Source organism: Drosophila virilis, chromosome 5, assembly GCF_030788295.1.
Source record: "Drosophila virilis strain 15010-1051.87 chromosome 5, Dvir_AGI_RSII-ME, whole genome shotgun sequence".
Lineage (NCBI taxonomy): Eukaryota > Metazoa > Arthropoda > Insecta > Diptera > Drosophilidae > Drosophila > Drosophila virilis.
The window spans coordinates 2504137-2522471 of NC_091547.1; the positions used below are offsets into that span (position 1 = coordinate 2504137).

The following is an 18335-nucleotide window of genomic DNA, read 5'->3' on the forward strand; positions in this document are numbered from 1 at the left end:
AGTCGAGATATAGATATGTATTTAACTGGTACTTACAGCGCGATTCTCCTGGGCCAGGCGCGCGGCATAGCGTGCAATCAGGCGATGCTCCTCATCGTTGGCCGAGGCGGCCGCTACGCGGGACATGGTCGTGTCCAGGCTGCGTCCGGTGGCGCGCGAATCCAGCGTACTGGAACGATCAAAGATGCCCGGATGTCCGGGCCCCGGACCAGAGCCGGAACCGGGACCGGGACCGTGCAAGTGGCCTAGCGTTGGATCGGAGAAGCCATTGTGCGAGGGTAACGGCGATGGCGGCACAATGTGCGATAAATTGAGTGTCTTTTCGGGCTGGTCGGGGAATCGTGGCAACACTTGCGTCGTCTTCTCGGGCACACACCGAAAGCTCTTGCGCAAGGAGTGACCAATCTGTTTGCTGGGCGACTTGTAGCTCGAGTACTCCTTGACCTCGTGATCGTTCTGATGGTTCAGTGATGTCTTGCCATGCCAAAAGCACTCCTGGCACAATTGGTAGGCGTGACACCGCTGACAACGATAACGAAATCCGGTAAAGTTTTCCTTATGGCAAACAGAACAGATCGTCGGATGCACAATTGTCTCAACCGTGGCCAGCCGATGCAATAACGGCAGCCAGACGAGACACGATGGCCCCGGTTCGGACATAAGTGTTGCCATGAAATCATTCACGGTGACCTTATTCTCGGCCGGAAATATCTCCTCCTCCAGCCCGTCCTTATAGTGGAATGTGGGCGACTCATAAACAGCCGCCGGCAGCGCCAATACCTCACGCAAAAATTCACCCAGCTTCCAGGCAACCAGCTGTCCAGCGCCATCCGAAATCTGTGAAAAGATATCTGCCGAGGGAGTAGAAGGAATCAGTTTAGGGTCTAGGTTGTATTTAGTTACTCACATCTGAGCTTGTCCACCAGCTTGCCGGAGCACATGGTGGCCAGCGCCACCTTAATGGAAAACACGCGTATTTTGCCCGAGTTGTCGCTGCAATGGGAAGAGAATTAGCTGTCGGATCTAACAGTTACTTCAAGTACTCCCACCTGGTGTAGGCAGCCAGCAGCCAGTTGAGCAAGAGACCCGCCTTCGAGTCCACGGGCACCTGCTGTGCGGTGGGCAGACGCTTGTTCAGATTGTGATAGAGCGAGGAGACGAGCGTCTCCAGACGCGCCACGCTCACATCGCTCTGCGGCTCCAACGTGTTCAGGCCATTCTCACGGAACGCCTCGATCACATTCCAAATGTCCACCAAATGCAAATTGGTCGACTTTTGTATGTAGCGCAACTTCGAGGCGGTCCGATACGAGGCAAAGCGTATCGAGTCGAAGGTCTGTAGGCGCAGATCCTGCAATATGGCCACGCGCGGCTCCAGCTCCATCATCATGAATCGCACAAAACGAGCTCAACTCTGCAAGGGATGATTAAAAAAAAGAAAGAGTTATAAGCAACAACGATATTCAAACGGATGAGCTTGATCTTCTCTGCATCTCGCAGTTTGTTTGAAATATGTCTTTATCAATAACTTCGGAGCTTATTGTCCGATCTTTATGACATTTTCAGACCTTAAATATGGCATAATTAGGTATATATATGCCATGTTCCAAGGCTCTCCTACTCTATACGAGAAGCTGCCTACCCAGTTCTTCGAATTGTGTCTGAAAAAACCTGTTCCCAACTCGAGATTTCTTTAAATTAAGAAAATGATTTGAGAAATTCAAAGAGAATGTTATAAATGATTTCAGCATGTTCTGCATTTGCTTGTATTATTTCAGATCCCAACTCTGTAGTTTTTTGTTGTTTCCGAAATTGAATTAATTCCAATAAAGCTTTCTATACGGAATACATTTACGGATCATAGCCTGAGTTTATCGACTGAAATGGCAAACTGGGCTCAATATATTTTCATTAATATACACAACTTTTTCTTTAAATTGTCGTCCAGCTTTAAGCCGTAAAGATAATGATAATTTAGATGTTTATAGCGCAGGATTATGTAGGAAGGAATTAAATATAGCCCGAGCGCTTGGCGAGCTGACATAAATAGAATTACTTTATGGACTAGTTCCGGGGGGCAAGGGGCGCACACACATGAAACATATTTAATGTCATCTTTACAACTTAATATGCGCCCTGTAAACATGCTGTGTGTGTGTGATGGTGCTTAGAAACATGTGTATACGGAATATTTAATTAACGCATAAATAATAATGCCAAGAGGAGCACTCGGCTCGGTCTAACTGGGTCATCAGCTGGCATCGGGCGAGAAGAACAAGCAGAACGGGGATGAGGAGGAGGATTAGAAGGAGGACAACATCGTCGACAACATCATCAGCTTTCTGTGCCATAAACATCAGCCGCAACACGCGAATGCCAAAGCGATTGGCGAATGGAGCAGCCAGCCAACCACTGCTGTTCCTCCCTCCACCCACTTCCTGTCATCCTGCCAACAATGGGGTTTTTTTTTTAATTTTTTTTTTATTACATATTCCATTGTCGTCTGTCTGGCGACACACACACACACACACAGCGGAGCGGAGGCCATCATCTCCCCTGTTGCCGCCGGAAGTGCAAGTGAGCAATCCAAAGGAGACATCCCCCCCATGCAGCTTGCCGCAGTCCATCTGGGAATACTTTTGCTTGGCAAACGAAAAACAATGCCAATTTTATTAACCCCGGCCGCAATTTTAAATCATTTGTAATCCTCTTTGCAATACCAATTAATCGAAGCGTTTGCGAGAATTGGAAAGCTTGCAGCTTGGCCATGAGAATTGCCAGCTGTCTCTGTCTCCCTCTCCGTCTCTCTTTCTCGCTCTCCGTTTCTCTGCTGGAACAGTCTCGCAGGAGCTGTCGCCAAAAGTGTCAGCCATTTATTATGTTCCTCGTGTTGTTCTTGCTTTTTTGATTCACACATCGGGGCGAGTAGCAGGATATTATCTCCTGCCGAATGCGTGTGTGTGTGAACATAATTCATGTGTCCCGGCCGTCAGCGACACTTTTGAATCTATCGCACAGTGTTGCAGCTTCGCGAAATATATTTAAATTTCCCACATCTTACTTCGGCTGTTTCTCTTTCTCTCTCATACACACTGTTCTGGCTTTTCATTCTCCTTGCTCAGCATCTCTCTTTACGTTGCCTTCCTTTGCGATTCTCACAAACGATACTTAATCGATACTTTCTTTTTCTCTTTCTCACTCCCTCTAACCACCGCCCGTCCTTCGCTCTCTCTCACTCTTCTGTCTTTCCCTCGTTTTTGATCAGTTTCTTTCTGCGATGTGGCCTTCCTTTGCGATTCTCACAAATTCAAGTAAGCTAACCGTTTGTTATTCTTTCCTTGGCTCTATCTTTCGCTCTCTTACTTTTTGCCTCTTCCCTTTAATAGGTTGCCAAACCAGTGTGCGTTGCCCGTTAGTATCAAAATTTGCTATAGATGAGAAGTCCTTTGAACGTGATGACGCATTCCAAGCCCAGGCTGGGCCAGGACAGACAGGGGCGTCACAGCCAAACGTGGCGGAAATAGCATAGGGCCAGAGTAGAACGAGGAGCACAAGGACATTTAAAAACAGGATTCCACTTCATTTAAATGCCGCTTTTCTACTTGTATATTTGCTGACACAGGGCAAGGAAGCAGCGCACACACAAAAAACGAGATGACAGCGGACCGAGCACAGCACCAGAAACAGGACAGGACAGGACAGGAGAGGACAGCGCAGGATAGCAGCCAATCTGGTTGTCCAAAGTGGAATTCAATTTCGAAATGAGCAAAACCACCCAAATGACAACACTGATGAGGCTGATGAGGCTCACGATACTGGGCGATGACTCATAAGCTGATGCTGCTGCTGCTTCTGCTGTTGCTTCTCCTGCGGCTGCTTTAGCTCATGCTGCTGTACTCTAAACGAAATGGAGCGACAAAAGCCGCCAGGACATACGTATGTGTACATTTATATAAATATGCACATACAGTTTGCCCGGGCAGATGTGGGCCAGCTAAACAACACACACACACAGACAGCTGGCTGCCCAAACTGAATGAAGGACGCGCTCTGAGCTGTGTAAACATTTGCGCACAAAAGTATGCAACGAGACCTGCCTGAATTATTTTCAGTTTGGCAACGAGCACGTCGTCTATGAAGACGCATTGCAGCTGCAATGGGGCCAATGTGGAGGGGCAGCTGAGAGGGGGAGAGAGGGGAAATGCGGGCGGGCGCTTTGCCCCAAAGCGTCTGTGCTTGTGCTTCAAGTGGCCGATGGTTTATTCGGGTCTGTACAGTGGACAAAAGTGGGAGCTCAGCTCCTCAAAATATTGCCTTCCTTTGCGATTCTCACAAATTCATGTAAGCTTACAAAATCTGTAAGTCTGTGTTAAAGTAGCACTTCCTTCAGCTTCATCTAAAGCCTTTCTTCCCTTTTTTGCCCTCTTTCTCTCCATCGAACAACTTTCTATCTTTCGCTCTCTTTCACTCTTCTGTCTTGATTCGTTGACTTTCTTGGCATTATGTCGAAACTAAGTTGCGTTGAGGTAAGACAAAGATATCACAGAACTGTGATCGACTGGCATATATCCTTTATATTGCACAAATATGCCAAGTAGTTCTTTTCGTACAGGGTATCTCCTAGTTGAGCACTCGCCTACAGCAGTCTTCTTTGTGAGAAAATATTGGGAACATATTTGATGCCTCTGCCAATATACTAATTCATACTCAATACTCAACTTGATATCTTCTACTTTGAGCCCGCAAATATGTGACTATTTGTATGCCAACAAATTTTCTCAGTTTTCATATAATTCGCACCACTGTGCGAATCTGTTCCCGGCTTGTCTGTTGCTGGTTGTTGAGTTAAATTTGGGGTTTTGGGCAGACCACAAGGCTGACCGCATGTTTGTTCGCCTGCATCAGACCGAGCAAAAATGCCACAGTTTCAGTGCAGTTCCTGATAAACAATTATATATCAAAGCAAATATATATGAAAAAGAATTACGCGTGTTTCAGCAATATTTTCTTATATATTTTCCCCTGCCAACCTTAATGCAAAACTTATGCAAAGTTTTGCGCGTTGTCACACAGAACTTTGATTAAAGGCTAAACTTTGCTCATCATCAAATGCCAACTGCATGTTTGACACGAGCACGAACTGGGCTCAGGGTATCGGCTGGGTTAGGGGAGCTATTTGTCAGAGTACAATAAGTTATATGGGTCAAAGCTCAAGAGCTGCTAATGAAAGTCATGAGGAGTTAAATAGCATAGTTATGGAAATAGTTAAAAGCAATTTTCACACACTTTTTGCCCACTCAACACACAAGTTGAATCCCAGGTGAACTTAACTTTAGCTACATTTTTTCTTCTGCCCAACTTGATGCGCAATTTGCGCCAAAGGTGGAGCAGCAGCAGAAGCGGAAGCAGCAGCAAAAAACTTGCCTTCAACAAGGATCATGGGACTGGCAAAAAAGCTGCAGCAAAAGATTTAAAAGTTTTTTGTGCAAAAATAAAGAAAAATAGGTGTTGCCATCAGGTTGCGCGTTGCCACCTTACCAAAAGTAGCTGCCACAATAAAGTGCTGCATCCGGACGAGAAAGTCCTGCAGTTCGCGTGCCGTGTCAAATCACAGGTAAGAAAAAAACAAAAACAACAACTGCGCTGATAACTGTGGCACATAATAATTCACAATTCTGCATTCCGAATTCCAGACAAACGTTTCGTTTATTTCGTGTTAATTTACCTCTTCCATTGGGGCACAAAAAATGCGACCACAGCAAACGGAACCGAAGCACAACAACAACAAAAAAAAACAAAACAAAAGACATGAAAAATAGTACAAAAAAAAAGCAAGAAAGTATGTGTAACTACGGCAAGCCGAAGCCTAAATACCCTTCCAGACATTTCAAAATTTTGTAGATATTTAAAAAGCATTGTCAAGATAACTTGGAAAATGCTTATAGGAATCAGAATGCAGAAAGAAGAGTTCTAAGAATTCAAAATCCAAGGTGGGGGGGGGGGGGGGGAGGACAGGACGACGCTACCCGAAGAATATTCCAGGAAATTGCAATTCCAATTTCAAGCAAGAAATCTTCCCGAAAGTCTGGGAGATATGCAAGATTTAAGATATACAACAGTTGACAAGCAGAGCTCAGCTTCTTCTTCAACCTTCTTCGCGCTGTAAGACACGCCCGGTCGAGCATACCCGCTTGCCAGCACAAGTTAGGGTATTAACAGCAGCACGAAACAACAATCAACATTGCATGTCAAGCAAGAATGATAATCTAAAATCGGCAACCCGTGCAATAACCTTTTGTCTCGGTCTCGTACACTTTGGTACGGGCTGGGGGAAAACCAAAGAAGTCGGAAAAGTGGGAAGCATAAAGAGGGTGGGGAAAGGAAACGGCATTTCATGTGCAAACTGTGCAAAATCTGCAACTGCATTTGCCAAACGAGTTGATTGAAAAATGCGCATAAACTGAAGCTGGCAACAGATTAGTTTTTGTATTTGGTTTTTTTTTTTTTTTTTTTTTTTCAAGTCTGGAATTGAAAAAGTGCGCCAGGTGAAAATGTGCTGTAATTGATTGGAAAGAGGGCGTTTTTTTTGGGGCGTGGCAGCGCCTCAAATGCTTAATTATGAGAAGCCACGTTGAAATTAGTTCATGAGCAAGCAGAACCCAACTTACCAACAACAGGAACAAAAATTGAAGCAAACACAAAGTGAAGGATGAGGCAGGAAGATGGGAGGCAGGAGGCTGGCAGCTGGCGGCGACGGCAACTGGAAGCAGGAAGTGCTGTGCCAGTTAGAGATGCCAAAGCACGTCATCGTCCTCCATCAAAACACATCAAGTGCACACAGCGTATGCCAAAAGGGGGCGGGTGGCGGGAGCTGGGACTGTAATTATGCACAGAAATGGGAGCATCGCCAGGGACGGACTCACAACAGTTGAGAGGGGGTCGGAAGGGGGTTTGGGGTGTTGGGATTTCTGTTCGGCTTGGCTACGTGCTACTTACAGCTCAAGTTAACTCTACGTTGGATAATGGAAAATGCACATTCCGTCAGCTGCAACGCACAAAAAGCACCATTAGGCGGCCGACCAAGGATTAACAGAGTTTCTGAAGTGGACCGACAGAGAGGGAGAGAGGGGGGAATGGCGAAAAAGGCGAAGAGGGAGAGCTTTAAGGGTTGCACAAATGTATGGTATGTATAAGGTATATCGTATATGGTAAATTTATCTAGACGCCCAACCATGAATAAAGACCCAAATCTCGAGATATGGTATTGGGAAATTTTAATCCTACGTCTATAGGATATTTGAGAGTACTAATTTTATATAAATTTTGACAAAAAATAATGATGCCAGATTTAAATGCCAGATTGATGTAGAGGCCAAATATGCCCCAAACCCCAATAAAGTCGGTTGAGTTTTGGCCGAGTTATAGGATTGAGAAGTTTTGACCCATGTCAACATAAGGATTCTTAAGGTACCATATTTACATGAATTTGGACCAAAAATTAGGTTGCAGGATTTGAATGCCAAATTAATAAAAGGGCCAAACCATGAATAAAAAACCGAACTTCGTGAAAATCGGTTGAGTTTTGGCCGAGTTATAGGATTGGGAAGTTTAGACCCATGTCTATATAGGGATTCTTAGGGTACCATATTTACATGAATTTGGACAAAAAATTAGGTTGTCAGACTTGAATGCCAAATTAATAAAGGGGCCAAGCCATGAATAAAAAGACCAACTTCGTGAAAATCGGTTGAGTTTTATCCGAGTTATAAGATTGGGAAGTTTTGACCCATGTCTATATAGGGATTCTTAGGGTACAATATTTACATGAATTTGGACCAAAAATTAGGTTGTCAGATTTGAATGCCAAATTAATAAAGGGGCCAAACCATGAATAAAACGCGCAACTTCGTGAAAATCGGTTGAGTTTTGGCCGAGTTATAGGATTGGGAAGTTTAGACCCATGTCTATATAGGGATTCTTAGGGTACAATATTTACATGAATTTGGACCAAAAATTAGGTTGTCAGATTTGAATGCCATTTTAAAATGGGGGCCAAACCATGAATAAAAAGCCCAACTTCGTGAAAATCGGTTGAGTTTTGGCCGAGTTATAATATTGGGAAGTTTTGACATATGTCTATATAGGGATTCTTATTGGGAAGTTTTGACCCATGTCTATATAGGGATTCTTAGGGTACAATATTTACATGAATTTTGACAAAAAATTAGGTTGTCAGATTTGAATGCCCTTTTAAAATGGGGGCCAAACCATGAATAAAAAGCCCAACTTCGTGAAAATCGGTTGAGTTTTGGCCGAGTTATAGGATTGGGAAGTTTAAACCCATGTCTATATAGGGATTCTTAGGGTACAATACTTACATGAATTTGGACCAAAAATTAGGTTGTCAGATTTGAATGCCAAATTAATAAAGGGGCCAAACCATGAATAAAAAGCGCAACTTCGTGAAAATCGGTTGAGTTTTGGCCGAGTTATAAGATTGGGAAGTTTTGACCCATGTCTATATAGGGATTCTTATTGGGAAGTTTTGACCCATGTCTATATAGGGATTCTTAGGGTACAATATTTACATGAATTTGGACAAAAAATTGGGTTGTCCGATTTGAATGCCCTTTTAAAATGGGGGCCAAACCATGAATAAAAAACCCAACTTCGTGAAAATCGGTTGAGTTTTGGCCGAGTTATAGGATTGGGAAGTTTTGACCCATGTCTATATAGGGATTCTTATTGGGAAGTTTTGACCCATGTCTATATAGGGATTCTTAGGGTACAATATTTACATGAATTTGGACCAAAAATTAGGTTGTCCGATTTGAATGCCCTTTTAAAATAGGGGGCCAAACCATGAATAAAAAGCCCAACTTCGTGAAAATCGGTTGACTTTTGGCCGAGTTATAGGATTGGGAAGTTTTGACCCATGTCTATATAGGGATTCTTAGGGTACAATATTTACATGAATTTGGACCAAAAATTAGGTTGTCAGATTTGAATGCCCTTTTAAAATGGGGGCCAAACCATGAATAAAAAGCGCAACTTCGTGAAAATCGGTTGAGTTTTGGCCGAGTTATAGGATTGGGAAGTTTAGACCCATGTCTATATAGGGATTCTTAGGGTACAATATTTACATGAATTTGGACCAAAAACTAGGTTGTCAGATTTGAATGCCAAATTAATAAAGGGGCCAAACCATGAATAAAACGCGCAACTTCGTGAAAATCGGTTGAGTTTTGGCCGAGTTATAGGATTGGGAAGTTTAGACCCATGTCTATATAGGGATTCTTAGGGCACAATATTTACATGAATTTGGACCAAAAATTAGGTTGTCAGATTTGAATGCCCTTTTAAAATGGGGGCCAAACCATGAATAAAAAGCCCAACTTCGTGAAAATCGGTTGAGTTTTGGCCGAGTTATAAGATTGGGAAGTTTTGACCCATGTCTATATAGGGATTCTTATTGGGAAGTTTAGACCCATGCCTATATAGGGATTCTTAGGGTACAATATTTACATGAATTTGGACCAAAAATTAGGTTGTCAGATTTGAATGCCAAATTAATAAAGGGGCCAAACCATTAATAAAAAGCCCAACTTCGTGAAAATCGGTTGAGTTTTGGCCGAGTTATAGGATTGGGAAGTTTTGACCCATGTCTATATAGGGATTCTTATTGGGAAGTTTTGATCCATGTCTATATAGGGATTCTTAGGGTACAATATTTACATGAATTTGGACCAAAAATTAGGTTGTCATATTTGAATGCCCTTTTAAAATGGGGTCCAAACCATGAAAAAAGGGCCCAACTTCGTGAAAATCGGTTGAGTTTTGGCCGAGTTATAGGATTGGGAAGTTTAGACCCATGCCTATATAGGGATTCTTAGGGTACAATATTTACATGAATTTGGACCAAAAATTAGGTTGTCAGATTTGAATGCCCTTTTAAAATGGGGGCCAAACCATGAATAAAAAGCGCAACTTCGTGAAAATCGGTTGAGTTTTGGCCGAGTTATAGGATTGGGAAGTTTAGACCCATGTCTATATAGGGATTCTTAGGGTACAATATTTACATGAATTTGGACCAAAAATTAGGTTGTCAGATTTGAATGCCCTTTTAAAATGGGGGCCAAACCATGAATAAAAAGCGCAACTTCGTGAAAATCGGTTGAGTTTTGGCCAAGTTATAAGATTGGGAAGTTTTGACATATGTCTATATAGGGATTCTTATTGGGAAGTTTTGACCCATGTCTATATAGGGATTCTTAGGGTACAATATTTACATGAATTTTGACAAAAAATTAGGTTGTCAGATTTGAATGCCCTTTTAAAATGGGGGCCAAACCATGAATAAAAAGCGCAACTTCGTGAAAATCGGTTGAGTTTTGGCCAAGTTATAAGATTGGGAAGTTTTGACATATGTCTATATAGGGATTCTTATTGGGAAGTTTTGACCCATGTCTATATAGGGATTCTTAGGGTACAATATTTACATGAATTTGGACAAAAAATTGGGTTGTCCGATTTGAATGCCCTTTAAAAATGGGGGCCAAACCATGAATAAAAAGCCCAACTTCGTGAAAATCTGTTGAGTTTTGGCCGAGTTATAGGATTGGGAAGTTTTGACCCATGTCTATATAGGGATTCTTAGGGTACAATATTTACATGAATTTGGACCAAAAATTAGGTTGTCAGATTTGAATGCCAAATAAATAAAGGGGCCAAACCATGAATAAAACGCGCAACTTCGTGAAAATCGGTTGAGTTTTGGCCAAGTTATAGGATTGGGAAGTTTAGACCCATGTCTATATAGGGATTCTTAGGGTACAATATTGACATGAATTTGGACCAAAAATTAGGTTGTCCGATTTGAATGCCCTTTTAAAATGGGGGCCAAACCATGAATAAAAAGCCCAACTTCGTGAAAATCGGTTGAGTTTTGGCCGAGTTATAGGATTGGGAAGTTTAGACCCATGTCTATATAGGGATTCTTAGGGTACAATATTTACATGAATTTGGACCAAAAATTAGGTTGTCAGATTTGAATGCCCTTTTAAAATGGGGGCCAACCATGAATAAAAAGCCCAACTTCGTGAAAATCGGTTGAGTTTTGGCCGAGTTATAAGATTGGGAAGTTTTGACCCATGTCTATATAGGGATTCTTATTGGGAAGTTTAGACCCATGCCTATATAGGGATTCTTAGGGTACAATATTTACATGAATTTGGACCAAAAATTAGGTTGTCAGATTTGAATGCCCTTTTAAAATGGGGGCCAACCATGAATAAAAAGCCCAACTTCGTGAAAATCGGTTGAGTTTTGGCCGAGTTTTAGGATTGGGAAGTTTTGACCCATGTCTATATAGGGATTCTTATTGGGAAGTTTTGACCCATGTCTATATAGGGATTCTTAGGGTACAATATTTACATGAATTTGGACCAAAAATTAGGTTGTCATATTTGAATGCCCTTTTAAAATGGGGTCCAAACCATGAATAAAAAGCCCAACTTCGTGAAAATCGGTTGAGTTTTGGCCGAGTTATAGGATTGGGAAGTTTAGACCCATGCCTATATAGGGATTCTTAGGGTACAATATTTACATGAATTTGGACCAAAAATTAGGTTGTCAGATTTGAATGCCCTTTTAAAATGGGGGCCAAACCATGAATAAAAAGCGCAACTTCGTGAAAATCGGTTGAGCTTTGGCCGAGTTATAGGATTGGGAAGTTTAGACCCATGTCTATATAGGGATTCTTAGGGTACAATATTTACATGAATTTGGACCAAAAATTAGGTTGTCAGATTTGAATGCCAAATTAATAAAGGGGCCAAACCATGAATAAAAAGCGCAACTTCGTGAAAATCGGTTGAGTTTTGGCCAAGTTATAAGATTGGGAAGTTTTGACATATGTCTATATAGGGATTCTTATTGGGAAGTTTTGACCCATGTCTATATAGGGATTCTTAGGGTACAATATTTACATGAATTTTGACAAAAAATTAGGTTGTCAGATTTGAATGCCCTTTTAAAATGGGGGCCAAACCATGAATAAAAAGCCCAACTTCGTGAAAATCGGTTGAGTTTTGGCCGAGTTATAGGATTGGGAAGTTTAGACCCATGTCTACATAGGGATTCTTAGGGTACAATATTTACATGAATTTGGACCAAAAATTAGGTTGTCAGATTTGAATGCCAAATTAATAAAGGGGCCAAACCATGAATAAAAAGCGCAACTTCGTGAAAATCGGTTGAGTTTTGGCCAAGTTATAAGATTGGGAAGTTTTGACATATGTCTATATAGGGATTCTTATTGGGAAGTTTTGACCCATGTCTATATAGGGATTCTTAGGGTACAATATTTACATGAATTTTGACAAAAAATTAGGTTGTCAGATTTGAATGCCCTTTTAAAATGGGGGCCAAACCATGAATAAAAAGCGCAACTTCGTGAAAATCGGTTGAGTTTTGGCCAAGTTATAAGATTGGGAAGTTTTGACATATGTCTATATAGGGATTCTTATTGGGAAGTTTTGACCCATGTCTATATAGGGATTCTTAGGGTACAATATTTACATGAATTTGGACAAAAAATTGGGTTGTCCGATTTGAATGCCCTTTAAAAATGGGGGCCAAACCATGAATAAAAAGCCCAACTTCGTGAAAATCTGTTGAGTTTTGGCCGAGTTATAGGATTGGGAAGTTTTGACCCATGTCTATATAGGGATTCTTAGGGTACAATATTTACATGAATTTGGACCAAAAATTAGGTTGTCAGATTTGAATGCCAAATAAATAAAGGGGCCAAACCATGAATAAAACGCGCAACTTCGTGAAAATCGGTTGAGTTTTGGCCAAGTTATAGGATTGGGAAGTTTAGACCCATGTCTATATAGGGATTCTTAGGGTACAATATTGACATGAATTTGGACCAAAAATTAGGTTGTCCGATTTGAATGCCCTTTTAAAATGGGGGCCAAACCATGAATAAAAAGCCCAACTTCGTGAAAATCGGTTGAGTTTTGGCCGAGTTATAGGATTGGAAAGTTTAGACCCATGTCTATATAGGGATTCTTAGGGTACAATATTTACATGAATTTGGACCAAAAATTAGGTTGTCAGATTTGAATGCCCTTTTAAAATGGGGGCCAACCATGAATAAAAAGCCCAACTTCGTGAAAATCGGTTGAGTTTTGGCCGAGTTATAAGATTGGGAAGTTTTGACCCATGTCTATATAGGGATTCTTATTGGGAAGTTTAGACCCATGCCTATATAGGGATTCTTAGGGTACAATATTTACATGAATTTGGACCAAAAATTAGGTTGTCAGATTTGAATGCCCTTTTAAAATGGGGGCCAACCATGAATAAAAAGCCCAACTTCGTGAAAATCGGTTGAGTTTTGGCCGAGTTTTAGGATTGGGAAGTTTTGACCCATGTCTATATAGGGATTCTTATTGGGAAGTTTTGACCCATGTCTATATAGGGATTCTTAGGGTACAATATTTACATGAATTTGGACCAAAAATTAGGTTGTCATATTTGAATGCCCTTTTAAAATGGGGTCCAAACCATGAATAAAAAGCCCAACTTCGTGAAAATCGGTTGAGTTTTGGCCGAGTTATAGGATTGGGAAGTTTAGACCCATGCCTATATAGGGATTCTTAGGGTACAATATTTACATGAATTTGGACCAAAAATTAGGTTGTCAGATTTGAATGCCCTTTTAAAATGGGGGCCAAACCATGAATAAAAAGCGCAACTTCGTGAAAATCGGTTGAGCTTTGGCCGAGTTATAGGATTGGGAAGTTTAGACCCATGTCTATATAGGGATTCTTAGGGTACAATATTTACATGAATTTGGACCAAAAATTAGGTTGTCAGATTTGAATGCCAAATTAATAAAGGGGCCAAACCATGAATAAAAAGCGCAACTTCGTGAAAATCGGTTGAGTTTTGGCCAAGTTATAAGATTGGGAAGTTTTGACATATGTCTATATAGGGATTCTTATTGGGAAGTTTTGACCCATGTCTATATAGGGATTCTTAGGGTACAATATTTACATGAATTTTGACAAAAAATTAGGTTGTCAGATTTGAATGCCCTTTTAAAATGGGGGCCAAACCATGAATAAAAAGCCCAACTTCGTGAAAATCGGTTGAGTTTTGGCCGAGTTATAGGATTGGGAAGTTTAGACCCATGTCTACATAGGGATTCTTAGGGTACAATATTTACATGAATTTGGACCAAAAATTAGGTTGTCAGATTTGAATGCCAAATTAATAAAGGGGCCAAACCATGAATAAAAAGCGCAACTTCGTGAAAATCGGTTGAGTTTTGGCCAAGTTATAAGATTGGGAAGTTTTGACATATGTCTATATAGGGATTCTTATTGGGAAGTTTTGACCCATGTCTATATAGGGATTCTTAGGGTACAATATTTACATGAATTTGGACAAAAAATTGGGTTGTCCGATTTGAATGCCCTTTTAAAATGGGGGCCAAACCATGAATAAAAAGCCCAACTTCGTGAAAATCGGTTGAGTTTTGGCCGAGTTATAAGATTGGGAAGTTTTGACCCATGTCTATATAGGGATTCTTATTGGGAAGTTTAGACCCATGCCTATATAGGGATTCTTAGGGTACAATATTTACATGAATTTGGACCAAAAATTAGGTTGTCAGATTTGAATGCCAAATTAATAAAGGGGCCAAACCATTAATAAAAAGCCCAACTTCGTGAAAATCGGTTGAGTTTTGGCCGAGTTATAGGATTGGGAAGTTTTGACCCATGTCTATATAGGGATTCTTATTGGGAAGTTTTGACCCATGTCTATATAGGGATTCTTAGGGTACAATATTTACATGAATTTGGACCAAAAATTAGGTTGTCATATTTGAATGCCCTTTTAAAATGGGGTCCAAACCATGAATAAAAAGCCCAACTTCGTGAAAATCGGTTGAGTTTTGGCCGAGTTATAGGATTGGGAAGTTTAGACCCATGCCTATATAGGGATTCTTAGGGTACAATATTTACATGAATTTGGACCAAAAATAAGGTGGTCAGATTTGAATGCCCTTTTAAAATGGGGGCCAAACCATGAATAAAAAGCGCAACTTCGTGAAAATCGGTTGAGTTTTGGCCGAGTTATAGGATTGGGAAGTTTAGACCCATGTCTATATAGGGATTCTTAGGGTACAATATTTACATGAATTTGGACCAAAAATTAGGTTGTCAGATTTGAATGCCCTTTTAAAATGGGGGCCAAACCATGAATAAAAAGCGCAACTTCGTGAAAATCGGTTGAGTTTTGGCCAAGTTATAAGATTGGGAAGTTTTGACATATGTCTATATAGGGATTCTTATTGGGAAGTTTTGACCCATGTCTATATAGGGATTCTTAGGGTACAATATTTACATGAATTTTGACAAAAAATTAGGTTGTCAGATTTGAATGCCCTTTTAAAATGGGGGCCAAACCATGAATAAAAAGCGCAACTTCGTGAAAATCGGTTGAGTTTTGGCCAAGTTATAAGATTGGGAAGTTTTGACATATGTCTATATAGGGATTCTTATTGGGAAGTTTTGACCCATGTCTATATAGGGATTCTTAGGGTACAATATTTACATGAATTTGGACAAAAAATTGGGTTGTCCGATTTGAATGCCCTTTAAAAATGGGGGCCAAACCATGAATAAAAAGCCCAACTTCGTGAAAATCTGTTGAGTTTTGGCCGAGTTATAGGATTGGGAAGTTTTGACCCATGTCTATATAGGGATTCTTAGGGTACAATATTTACATGAATTTGGACCAAAAATTAGGTTGTCAGATTTGAATGCCAAATAAATAAAGGGGCCAAACCATGAATAAAACGCGCAACTTCGTGAAAATCGGTTGAGTTTTGGCCAAGTTATAGGATTGGGAAGTTTAGACCCATGTCTATATAGGGATTCTTAGGGTACAATATTGACATGAATTTGGACCAAAAATTAGGTTGTCCGATTTGAATGCCCTTTTAAAATGGGGGCCAAACCATGAATAAAAAGCCCAACTTCGTGAAAATCGGTTGAGTTTTGGCCGAGTTATAGGATTGGGAAGTTTAGACCCATGTCTATATAGGGATTCTTAGGGTACAATATTTACATGAATTTGGACCAAAAATTAGGTTGTCAGATTTGAATGCCCTTTTAAAATGGGGGCCAACCATGAATAAAAAGCCCAACTTCGTGAAAATCGGTTGAGTTTTGGCCGAGTTATAAGATTGGGAAGTTTTGACCCATGTCTATATAGGGATTCTTATTGGGAAGTTTAGACCCATGCCTATATAGGGATTCTTAGGGTACAATATTTACATGAATTTGGACCAAAAATTAGGTTGTCAGATTTGAATGCCCTTTTAAAATGGGGGCCAACCATGAATAAAAAGCCCAACTTCGTGAAAATCGGTTGAGTTTTGGCCGAGTTTTAGGATTGGGAAGTTTTGACCCATGTCTATATAGGGATTCTTATTGGGAAGTTTTGACCCATGTCTATATAGGGATTCTTAGGGTACAATATTTACATGAATTTGGACCAAAAATTAGGTTGTCATATTTGAATGCCCTTTTAAAATGGGGTCCAAACCATGAATAAAAAGCCCAACTTCGTGAAAATCGGTTGAGTTTTGGCCGAGTTATAGGATTGGGAAGTTTAGACCCATGCCTATATAGGGATTCTTAGGGTACAATATTTACATGAATTTGGACCAAAAATTAGGTTGTCAGATTTGAATGCCCTTTTAAAATGGGGGCCAAACCATGAATAAAAAGCGCAACTTCGTGAAAATCGGTTGAGCTTTGGCCGAGTTATAGGATTGGGAAGTTTAGACCCATGTCTATATAGGGATTCTTAGGGTACAATATTTACATGAATTTGGACCAAAAATTAGGTTGTCAGATTTGAATGCCAAATTAATAAAGGGGCCAAACCATGAATAAAAAGCGCAACTTCGTGAAAATCGGTTGAGTTTTGGCCAAGTTATAAGATTGGGAAGTTTTGACATATGTCTATATAGGGATTCTTATTGGGAAGTTTTGACCCATGTCTATATAGGGATTCTTAGGGTACAATATTTACATGAATTTTGACAAAAAATTAGGTTGTCAGATTTGAATGCCCTTTTAAAATGGGGGCCAAACCATGAATAAAAAGCCCAACTTCGTGAAAATCGGTTGAGTTTTGGCCGAGTTATAGGATTGGGAAGTTTAGACCCATGTCTACATAGGGATTCTTAGGGTACAATATTTACATAAATTTGGACCAAAAATTAGGTTGTCAGATTTGAATGCCAAATTAATAAAGGGGCCAAACCATGAATAAAAAGCGCAACTTCGTGAAAATCGGTTGAGTTTTGGCCAAGTTATAAGATTGGGAAGTTTTGACATATGTCTATATAGGGATTCTTATTGGGAAGTTTTGACCCATGTCTATATAGGGATTCTTAGGGTACAATATTTACATGAATTTGGACCAAAAATTAGGATGTCCGATTTGAATGCCCTTTTAAAATGGGGGCCAAACCATAAATAAAAAGCCCAACTTCGTGAAAATTGGTTGAGTTTTGGCCGAGTTATAGGATTGGGAAGTTTAAACCCATGTCTATATAGGGATTCTTAGGGTACAATATTTACATGAATTTGGACCAAAAATTAGGTTGTCAGATTTGAATGCCCTTTTAAAATAGGGGGTAAACCATGAATAAAAAGCCCAACTTCGTGAAAATCGGTTGAGTTTTGGCCGAGTTATAGGATTGGGAAGTTTAGACCCATGTCTATATAGGGATTCTTAGGGTACAATATTTACATGAATTTGGACCAAAAATTAGGTTGTCAGATTTGAATGCCCTTTTAAAATGGGGGTCAAACCATGAATAAAAAGCCCAACTTCGTGAAAATCGGTTGAGTTTTGGCTGAGTTATAAGATTGGGAAGTTTTGACCCATGTCTATATAGAGATTCTTATTGGGAAGTTTTGACCCATGTCTATATAGGGATTCTTAGGGTACAATATTTACATGAATTTGGACCAAAAATTAGGTTGTCAGATTTGAATGCCCTTTTAAAATGGGGGCCAAACCATGAATAAAAAGCGCAACTTCGTGAAAATCGGTTGAGCTTTGGCCGAGTTATAGGATTGGGAAGTTTAGACCCATGTCTATATAGGGATTCTTAGGGTACAATATTTACATGAATTTGGACCAAAAATTAGGTTGTCAGATTTGAATGCCAAATTAATAAAGGGGCCAAACCATGAATAAAAAGCGCAACTTCGTGAAAATCGGTTGAGTTTTGG

The 18335-nt window shown here is 40.3% G+C and overlaps 1 protein-coding gene across 7 annotated transcripts in view; it reads right to left on the reverse strand.

The window, feature by feature from the left end:
• The window catches only part of Dyb (Dystrobrevin), a 36401-nt gene that overhangs the window by 5308 nt on the left and 12758 nt on the right, over window positions 1-18335 (reverse strand). For all 7 annotated transcript variants that reach the window (XM_070209735.1, XM_015168421.3, XM_032435993.2 and 4 more), the window contains exons 2-4: window positions 1050-1414; window positions 908-993; window positions 37-851 (exon numbers count right to left, since the gene is read on the reverse strand). In XM_070209735.1, coding sequence (XP_070065836.1) covers window positions 37-851; window positions 908-993; window positions 1050-1390 — 1242 coding nt within the window. In that variant the 5' untranslated portion in view covers window positions 1391-1414. The remainder of the gene's footprint in view (window positions 1-36; window positions 852-907; window positions 994-1049; window positions 1415-18335) is intronic.